We start from the raw sequence: 10343 nt of genomic DNA, 5'->3' as shown, positions 1-10343 counted from the left end.
TTATACCAAAATCTGAAAGCGTTCCTTTCGTTTCATATTAAAATTCTTGGTATAAAATGATCTCGAAAATCAAGGTCGTTACTCCCTAGACGGACGGGTTTCGGCAATCGAAAATCGTCGGACGCTGGGTAGATTGGACTCGATCGAGTAGGGTCCAGGAAGCCGAGCTGTTGCTATGATTGTAGCTAATAACCGCGGTCTTTGTTGGATCTGGGAAACAGCTCTGTTGATATTAATAATGACTAATTGGATCAATCAATGGCGAAACTTCATGTGTACCAAGGTAGGTATAGATCACGGCCTTTTGGTTAATCTAACTCGACATCTTATGTCAACAAGCCCGCAACTTTACAAAGAACATCAAACCACAGCATTGCACAACTTGCGACAGTAGGCGACAGAGGAATAAGGAAACTAGGCAACTTACTTGGGTCGCAAGTTTAACACTATGTTTTTTTTTGTGTTTTTTTTTGTGGTGTTGTAAAGTCGGTATGGTGTCTACTCAAGTCCAAACGGCATTCAATGGTTGACGCCGGAATGGGTGTGTGAGGAATGAAATATGGTATGGTTTAGAAGAACAGAAGGACCCAGTGATTTCCAGGCTTCGGCTCGTAAGAATGGTAACGGGATACAGAGGAACAAATGGGATTGATTGTATTCAGTGGTCAGTGGTTGGTCCACCTATGGGCACGTTGTAGTATAGATGTTGCTTTTCTGGTCGATTAAGTCCCCTCCGAATTAGACGATAGGGCCGAGACAATGTTTAGAGACACAGTTCAGCTCCTTTGTGGACAAGAAAAAAAAAGCAGTAAAAACGGCGAAACCAAAAAGGTATAAGATGATAAGATGAATTGGAAATAATGAGATGAGATTAATTTAGTAGGTACGGCAGGTAAAATATGGAGAAGCACCTATGTATTCGTATGTAAAATAGAAGGTACAATAAAGTAACTATAGTAAGTGAAGGAATGAACGACAACTTCAAATTGAAATGTCTAGCTCAAGGTAGGCAGCAGCAGCAGCAGTTACCTCACTCCAAAGCATCAACAGTGAATCATCTCAAAATGCAAAATGCAGGCGCGAATACTGAAAGTTCAAGGTTGAGAATTCGAATTCAAGCTCCAGAGTCTGTTGACCGCAGTGGAGTACGACGTAGAGAGGAGAAACACTAGCTCTGGAGGGAAGGAACTCCAGCAACAAGGCCCTTCGAGTTCAATGTGGCCAGAGCTTGCACTGCATTCAGGGGTGTGGTTTTGGGTTTGGAGTGCATCATGAATTCAACTCGGTAGTAAGTACCTTGTAAATGAGGTCAATCTGTGCATAGCGACCGACATCTACTAGGTTAGGTAGTTAGTAGCTGCTCTGATTGTCCACTTGTCCACTTGTCCACCAATCCAACCAGTTCACCCCCGCCCGCTTCTGTGCTTTAAATGTGCTTAACCTTAAAATTGTTAACGCAACTAGGTAACTAGTTACATGTAGGGATAGCCCCAGCATGATGGCAGCACAGCATCAACTCATCTTTCTTACTTGAAATTCTTGAATGTTGCTCAAGGTTCTACTATGCATAAGTACATAAGGTTTTTGACTCCAACATTGAACACTTACTCATTGCTTCAATGTTCTTATCCAACATTGCTAGTTATCGATTCTTTTTCTTGGTGACTCAACCCTTTATCTAAACATGAAGGGTGTCTGTCTACATGATAGACACTAACTAGACCTACAAATAAGAAACACGACTCTGAGGCGAAAAAGAGAACATTACACAAGGACATCTATTCGATGCTCTATGACAACATCCACCGACCAATAGACGCTCTTTACCATGTACACCATGCTCGTAACCCCTGATAACCTGCACGCTTTCAAGACCAATCTACATACGTCGTAGTCCAGCTCCAGGGATTGGACATGCACTCTCTTTACAGTGAAGGGGTCCCCTGTCGTGATAAGGGTCTCCAATCCTTACTCTCGTCGATGGGTTCATTGGGTTGACCTTTTTGGGGAAAAGAAGAGTAACTTCGCGTAAATCGAAGAGTTGCCTTGACCTTGGTGATTCCCCTACTCACACGCAGCGCAGCATCTTAAAAGCTCAGTTATTGATCCTCTCTAATCTTCAGTCTCTACAGTACACTGCCTAGGTCCTGGTCCTAGGTACTAGGTAATATAGTACCATCATAGCTACACATGTCACATGTATGTAGTGTATGTACTTCGTAGGTGAGTACAGATCTGTCCCTGGCTCCAGTGACTGACAAACTGTGAGACCCAATGTCTGTCTCATTCACTCGTGGTTACTGTACTTCTAAATTAGAAAGCGCCATTTCGGTTGTGGCTGGCATAAGTTGGTTTGATAGAAGTTGGAGGAGATGACTGGATAATACGAGATGACACTAATATTCCTTTTTTTTCTTCCTCCTCCCTTTTTTAATCGGGCAAACATCCGCTTTTGAAACTCGTTTATCATTAGGAGAGCAATGCTTGGTAACAGGGTTGTTTGCTAAAGCCTAAGACTGGTTGACTTCAATTCGTATAACATGCTGCATGCACACTTGTGTCTATAAGGCTTTAAGGCTTGCTTTCGAACCTGTCAGCCAGGCTGTGTGCCCTGGCTTTTCCCTCCGTCATAACGGGTTGACTGCCTCTTTCGAAAAGAAAGACACGCGAACTTTGGGAGAAATGCCTGCTTAGGGCGTGATGGCGACAACACAAAAAATTTCCTCCCGCTTTGGAGATTTTTTTTTATCTCTTAATCTTGGTCTCCTCCCTAGCTCATCTGTGGGCTAATACCTACTATTATATGTACAATGTAATAGTACCTATCTACATTACATTACGCTCGCTGATCCGAATGGTTGCTAGCCTTTCTAGCCTTTAGTGCTCTGGGTCTGCTGCACGAGCGGGAGTCACACATTTGCAGATGCAATGGAACTGCACCCAGTGCCACCCACGCAGGTCCCGCAACTATTCTGGAAGTCCGGTTGCCGGCCAACCCGGCATCCTCTTTTCGTTGCTTCAACAAAAACCACACACAATACTATATAATATAATAAGATGTGCGCAATACACGAGCCTTTCCGCAAAGCTGAGACCTAAAGTCTTCCTTAAGAGATTTGAGAAGTTATTTAGGGGTTAGTTAGTACGTATGGATTATAACCACATGGTGTGAACCGTGTGATACTACTAGTAGTAATTACATATACATATTACATAGCTAGCTGGCTGGCCGCTGAGTCCTTTTAACTAGTGGAAGAATGGAGCGACGTATGTATGTACTACTACCCAGCTTTCAGGGGGGGCTCCTTTCTTATTCCTCCCCACAGTCCACAATTCAACCCAAGGCCCAGGGGGGGTGTCAACGCACGTCAGCAACCACTCGTCACGTCTTTGTCATAATATGCTACGCATCTTGGGGTTGCTTGAGATCTTTCGGAAATGTAATGCCCAACACGTTATTAATAGGTGTAAGTTAGGTATTATGCTTTCAGTATAGGTACGCAATAGGGTTTCTAAAGTGTAGCACTTTTCGGAAAAGTGCTGAATAGTGTAAAGTGCTGTTTAAAACAGCACTTTACACTTTACACTTTTCCCCACTTTTCCCAAAACATCACTAACCTTAGTGTACTACCGTTACTATCACCACAATAACTTACACTTAAGCTTCAATCCATAATGTTTAGGGAATATAATATCGAGCTTGCTGTCGCTACGATATTACGAATTTGTGACTATCACGATATGCCTCTTAAAGACACGCGAAGAGGCTCAAACTTGAAATAATATTACGGCTACAAAAAAGCAAAAACTCAAATTTGGTATATTCAACCAAGATATTTATCAGGAATTAACTGAATTCATATCTTAAATATGGGTCCCAAATCCTACATATATGGGTCCGGAATATTTCCGGCCCGAAAAGTGCTACACTGATTTGAAAAGTGCAGGTTTAGAACTGTTTAGAACTGTTTAGTGCACTTTTACACTTGTGCAATCCGAAACCCTAGTACGCAATAAAACGGCCGAAAGGTCAGAGGTATATCGTGGGTAGTTAATTTCGGAAAATCTTAACGATGCCACCACATCTGCAAGATAGTAGGTCTGTGCTATTAAAGGTAGTAAGCACCTTACATCGCAGGACTAAAAATTGTTGCATAACTAAACAGTGGCCTATGTATGCCGTTACCAAGCTACCTACCTATCTATGAAGACAACTTGTACTGTACTTACATACATACCTAGGTGTGTACGTATTACGAAGTGTACGTGACGTCGTGACGTGATTAGACTAACTAGCAAAAATTCTATCTAGCGTGATGTTAACGAATCTCGCCCACGATGTTACAACACGCGCTACCGGTTTTAGGTCCCAAGGTAACTAATATTTTACCATCTTTTGCCAGCGTAGCCAAGGAGACCTCGACTCAGGAACAATCCGTGCGTAACTAAACCGCGGCGTCGTGACTAGTGTAATATGCCGTGGGAGAAAAGAAACTCCATTACTATCTACTCAACTGCATGTATGTAAGTCCCAGCCTGCGATCCCAGTAACGCCTACCGTTTCCAATCGACTTCCCATTGTCAAGACGAAACTTGATCTAACCACAACATCGATCCCCAGAAAAAAAAAAGCCGTAGGTGCCCTTGCAAGTGGGATACTTTGTAAATAGGTAGGTAAATAAATAAATAATCCTAACTAGATCATCGATGTGATGTGATAGGCACAAAAGTAGATAAACACATCACACGTAATAAGCAATAGCCTCATATCTCAGCGGCTAATACCTAATACCTCAATTATACAGATCTTTCCTATTTCTTCATTCCTTTCGAAAAAAAAAAAAAAAAAAGCTTTTCGCCGACATCGTTTCATTCAGATTGATGGGTGATGGAAGGATTTATCCCACGATCAGGCTAGACCACATACGATAGGGATATGCAGGAACCAGTGTAGCTTAATAGATAGGTCTGCAACGGTGCTACACCACCGTACACTCAATTAGGAAGAATACCACCGATCTGCATAGGAAGGAATCATCCCGTGGATAATTTACCTCGAGGTACATGTACATCTACCTTACTACTAAGTAGACTCTAGGTATGTATTAGGTGTACTAGATAGGGAAAAGGGGGTCTTCTCTTCAACATACACTAGGTACCTACCTATTACTCCCCAGAATGAAAAAAAAACCAAAAAACACCATAGACACTCAAGGCATCATCGACACATGGGAGCCTTACGTAACCAGGGCCCCGAGGCTACGGCCCTGGGGTAAACGTGCTATCTCGTACCTAGACGCACGTATATAAATAGGTAGCTAGCATGTCGACTATCATACCTTAACCCCCCCAGATTCCCATGCCAGATACCAGGCGCAGGGCAAACTGTGGAGAGAGGGGAAAGACATGCCGCCGGGGAGGCAGGTGTCTTGGCTTTCAATGCGTATATACATATACAGCAAGATCCTACAGTCTCGAAGGCCTGCCTGCTTCTGTTGTCTAACCGCCACGTTCATGCTGACTAGGTCTATTCTCCAATAAGTACGGCAAGAATAACAGCACAAGTAGAAAAGTCTCGGGAGGGTGCCGGTATATCGAATGAAGCTTGCCATAAATGGCTATAATAAATGCGAATACCGCCAGAGGTAGGTTGTTGATAGGTTCATACTTCGAGATCGCCGTCTTACCACGCCCAAAGGACGATCCGGCTCTCATTGATCTGCCCAATCTCCCGCGGATCTGTTTGATACCGGACCGTGGTTACGGCTCTGGCTTGACGCTTCATACCCGGCTCTCGGGCTCCAGCGCTCTCCTGAGACATCTTCGAATCCTCATATAACTAAGGGTAGTTGATAGGATCTACCACCATAGCATAAATAAACAAAAAGGCATGATAGAAGCCACCGAATTCGAATCTTGTAGATGTCTCATATTCCCTTTCTCCATGGTGTTTCCAAACATTTACTTAAGCCTAGAATCATTCCATCGATCATAGCGTAGCCTTACAAACTCACGCATGCTAGCTTCGGTGACGTTTCCAGTAATAATGCATCTCGCAAAAATTACCTAATGCAATGGAACAAAAACATCCACGTTCGTTATGTAGGCAGGCATATACCCTTGCAGTACTCGGCATGCAAGGAAACGGTTATATAGCACGAACTCCATGGCCAACGCTCCGAGTTTCAAAGACCTCTACCAAGCCGGACCCGACAGCCTCCTGCAACACCCAGTCGAAGGATAATCCATAGAACTGCCTCCACTTCTTGGTCTGGCCGGGCAATAACCCCGCAAACTCCCCTCGCGCCCGCTTCGCCGAGCAGCGTGCCTCAGATTTGGCCACGCCGCCGTCCCAGCGATCGCGAAGCACCGACTCCGGCGCCTCGTGGAACTGTGACTTACTCAACAGCGAAACGAAATGTTCGAGCGCTGACGAGAGAAGCTTGAGGAATGTACCGTTTCCAGGCACGGCGAGCTCGAGCTCCGGGGTTGCGACGCTGAGTCTGGATCCTCCGAGGGATCCCCCGCCGCTACCACCGGCTTCGCGCAGGGCGCCACCGCCCCCGACCGCGCCAAGTGTACCGGTGGGTTCGCGCGAGATCCTTTCGAGGGACGTGAGCGTTATCTTGTCCTCGGGCCGCGAGTACCGGTTCATAGTATGCGACATGGACCCATGATGGATTAGGCCCGTATGATGAGAGGTTATAAATCCAGCCCGGACTAGCTGGCTGATCTGCGACGCACTCAGCGTGCCCCCCTTAACCATCTGTGTCCCCGGGTTCTCTTTCAAAAACGCTATGAATCTGTCTTTTGTATCCTCATCTAACGCGGCAGAATCCTTAACCATCTGCTCAAAGTCCGTAGCCAGTACCACCGTTTCTCCTATATCTCCCCGCCGAGCGACAACCACCTTACGTACGAAGCCTGCCCGGGCAAGTTCTGCGATCTCGCGCTCGGCCGCACTCGGCGACGATAGTAGGGTTTGTATATGTGAGATAGTCACGATAGGAGGCAGGCGCTTTCGATAATTGAGCACTTCTGCGATTCGTGTAGAATTCATCCCAGCTGCCCGCTCAGGCATGGGAGAAAACATGTGCTGGCGCAAGTATAAGATGGCCTGGGAGGTATCGCGTAGGTTTAGATCGGTGGCTAAGGCTCTAACAAGTCCATAATCGTCGAGCTTGTCACCAAAAAGGTCGTCATTGTCATCGTCATCTTGTTGATTCCCTTTAGATAACTTCTGATGCTGGGCTCCTGGTTTGCGACGGGGTAATGAAGAAGTCCATGATGAAGATGATGGTGTCGAATTCGATAGATTTGTGTTGGACCTTTTGGTAGACTTTTTAACCCGGCTGGAGCCTCCTAAAATGGACCTTAGGCTCATCTCTGGTATGACAAGACATGAGAATGTCTACATATGTATGTATAAAATTGAAATAATTAAGGTGTACGGCTGGAGGGGTTGAACAGGAAGTAAGTAACCGTTCATTTAGGTGAGTCAGCATGCTGTGGTCGCTCTTTCAACGTTTATGTTCAACTTGAATACATCATAAATAGTACGAGTGACGCTAATGGTGCGTGGCGTAATTAGCGTCATACCCTTAGCTGTACGAAGTTACCGTTTCTAATTGGTCAACTGACGGATAAAAGGGTTCGCTAGTATTTAACTAAACCCAATTCGGCTTTCTATGAATATCAAAACTCTTCTCTCTTGCCAGTTGAAAGTTCTGCCTGCCTCTCCAGGTATGTATATAATATATCTAGGTTAGAACACTTTTTTGAAATATTTATCTTTGATCTTCTTTAGTCTTCAAATTCAAATAACTTCATAATTAAAACCCTGGAACTCATACTGTGATCCATTCATCTACGTATAAGGATATATGAAATTATGCATTCATCCAAAAAGCACGCCCATAGAAACCTGGCCTGCTTTGTAACTCACCTCCTTTTCTTTAGCCTAATCTAGGAAAGACAGACAAACACCTGGATGATTCATCGAAAAAGCATCAAAGATGGGTAAAACAATCATTCTCATACGCCATGGCGAAGCTGAGCATAGTAAGTCGTCTTATATCTCACTCCATAATGACAAGTTCTAACCTATCGTAGATATTGCTGATAAGTGACCTGAACACTTACTTGTATGTGCAATCTTGAAGCTTCAGGAACTAACATATATCAGCACACGACTGGCAATTACCTGATCCAGGCCTGACCGAGAAGGGCATAGAGGAGTCAAAAGCTTTGGCGTCGAAGCTGGAGTTGATATTTCCACCCCAATCTGAGGAGAATTGTCGTATAGTGGTCAGTCCTTTGAAAAGGACATTGCAGACTGCTCACTACGGCCTCCGGTGGCTTCTGGACCGTGGTGTACCCGCGGAGGTTCGCGCCGAGTGGCAGGTATGTACACACAACGCACAATAAAAGAGACTACCTAGTACCTCTTAGTTACCAAGCTTGTTGGTTACCTAGAAAAGTGCTGACAATGATTAGGAAACAACGGATAATCCTTGTGATATTGGTGCTGAGCTTTCTGAGATCAAGGAAGAATGGCCAGACTATGATTTCTCAAGTCTAGATCCTATTTACCCGCAAAAGACTGGCATGTACAAAAATTCAGAAGAAGCGTTCCAAACAAGGGCATCCTTCGCCAGACGTTGGCTCTCGGAGCGAAACGAGGATTGCATCATCGTTGTCACGCATTCAGGATTCCTAAAGAGAGTCGTCAAAGGACCGAAATTCCGGAATGTGGAGTATAGGACTTATGAGCTTGTTGAAGAGTCGGGAGAGCTTAAGCTTATAGAGATTGATACATAACAGCGGCTACCGCATCTTCGTTGGGTAGGAGTCCCCCTTCGGCCTTACGGTATACATCTCTACTAGCAAAGGCATTTTGGGAGGAGAATTAAGAAAGCATAGGGATAGGAACATGAATAGAATCGAAGATAAGAAAGGGGAATTTGATTAGTGCCTTCGCAATGTAGGCAGAGGCATGCGCGTCTTTGCCAGCAGAATGGTTGCATCAACCAGTCGTGGTTCAAACGACAGAAGACAGGCAGATGGCAACATTGCACAACCCCCTGAATATCCTGAATCACGAGTAGGACAATGGAACAGGCAATGGAACAGACATTATGCAATGCAACGGCTTGACTTTATCATATGTGAAAAAAAGGCCTGTGAAGGGTTAATGGATGACACGTGTATAGATTCAGATGTCACATTGGAAGACTGCCATGTTGCGATCTTGGAATGTGGCCGAGATTTTACCATGGGAACCCAATGTTGTGAGTGTCACTGAATTCCCTCAAACGAACGGCATGTTATGATCTTGCACTAGACTCAGCTTTGAAGACGGTAGAGAAGATTCTCGTCCTTGAGCAACCAAATTTTAAGAAAAAGATGATGAGAATCGGGTGTGCTGTTTGAATGTGAAGATTGGAAAAGGAAGGAAAATAAAATTGCTGTGCACTAAAATTGAGGTAGAGCACTCAGTTGCTTAGTAAGTTTTGCCCTAACCTGACTGCTTAAAGCCCTTAAAGCCATAAACTGTTTAGTTAGATTGGTTGAAACTGCTAGATGTATTGTCATTGGCTAGGTAGGAACAGTCTCCCCTCTCCACCCCACTCTCCCTCCCGCCCTGCATCTTTTTTCACCTGCATCTGTTCACCTGCATCTTTTTCACCTGCATTTATTCCGTATTCTTCAGCAATAGGATCACTTCCTAAGATCTTGTAAAGGTTGACTCAATGCAACCTCAACTTAGACGTTGACTCCCAAGAATATTATATCATACTTGACAACACTCACCATCTGTCATATCTTGTTACTACTAGTATAGTATACGTTTAGTATCTCATTCATTCTTTAAAGAGTGGTTCATCCACCTATATTTATACCTAGTGTAGTATTAATATGGCCTTTCCGTCTTACTCTAGCAATTTATTCTCTAGTACGTAAGAGTGTGACGTCACACAGCTTGAAGAAGGAAGGGAATATTGAACTAAGAAGAGTCATCCAACCTTTGGGCGCGAGTGACACTGGAATAGCTACATTTGCATATAGGTATGTACGACCTTGATGGGCACTTGACTTGGCATTTCAGGCATGTTTTAGTTGACTGCAGGTAATTTACGAACGGCATATCGGCAAAGGGAAACCATCCATTCGACTTCGATCCAACTTCCCTCTTCATCATAACCCGTAGCGTCTTTGACAACTCCACCTGACAACCATACATTGGTCTTGCAGTCTAACCCTAGCATTCTCGTTGCATATGACCTCCGCAAGTTCTCGAGTATTGATATTCGAATTGGAGGAGTTGTGGATCTGACCATTGT

General features: G+C 44.4%; 2 protein-coding genes across 2 annotated transcripts; one reads left to right on the top strand and one right to left on the bottom strand.

Annotated features, from left to right (window-relative positions):
• Positions 1-5880: 5880 nt before the first annotated feature.
• On the bottom strand, positions 5881-7526 carry GGS25DRAFT_2901 (serine-threonine protein kinase 19-domain-containing protein). The gene has a single exon (XM_049257549.1). The coding sequence runs from the start codon at positions 7382-7384 to the stop codon at positions 6149-6151; it is 1236 nt and encodes a 411-aa protein (XP_049120857.1). The 5' UTR covers positions 7385-7526; the 3' UTR covers positions 5881-6148.
• A 184-nt stretch (positions 7527-7710) lies between these two features.
• On the top strand, positions 7711-9449 carry GGS25DRAFT_467547 (phosphoglycerate mutase-like protein). Its single transcript, XM_049259006.1, has 4 exons — positions 7711-8061; positions 8113-8121; positions 8189-8403; positions 8497-9449. The coding sequence occupies exons 1-4, from the start codon at positions 8016-8018 to the stop codon at positions 8818-8820; spliced, it is 594 nt and encodes a 197-aa protein (XP_049120856.1). The 5' UTR covers positions 7711-8015; the 3' UTR covers positions 8821-9449.
• Positions 9450-10343: the final 894 nt, after the last annotated feature.

Source organism: Hypoxylon fragiforme (genome assembly GCF_022984875.1).
Source record: "Hypoxylon fragiforme strain CBS 206.31 chromosome Unknown GGS25scaffold_1, whole genome shotgun sequence".
Classification (NCBI taxonomy): Eukaryota; Fungi; Ascomycota; class Sordariomycetes; order Xylariales; family Hypoxylaceae; genus Hypoxylon; species Hypoxylon fragiforme.
This window is presented reverse-complemented; position numbering and strand designations above follow the sequence as displayed.

What these genes read in the sequence shown, in the direction of transcription:
- GGS25DRAFT_467547 (XM_049259006.1), top strand. Translation starts at nt 8,016, where the DNA reads ATGGGTAAAACAATCATTCTCATACGCCATGGCGAAGCTGAGCATA. An exon ending in AGGTTCGCGCCGAGTGGCAG is followed by an intron (nt 8,404 to 8,496) that starts GTATGTACACAC and finishes GACAATGATTAG; the next exon opens with GAAACAACGGATAATCCTTG.
- GGS25DRAFT_2901 (XM_049257549.1), bottom strand. Translation starts at nt 7,384, where the DNA reads ATGAGCCTAAGGTCCATTTTAGGAGGCTCCAGCCGGGTTAAAAAGTCT.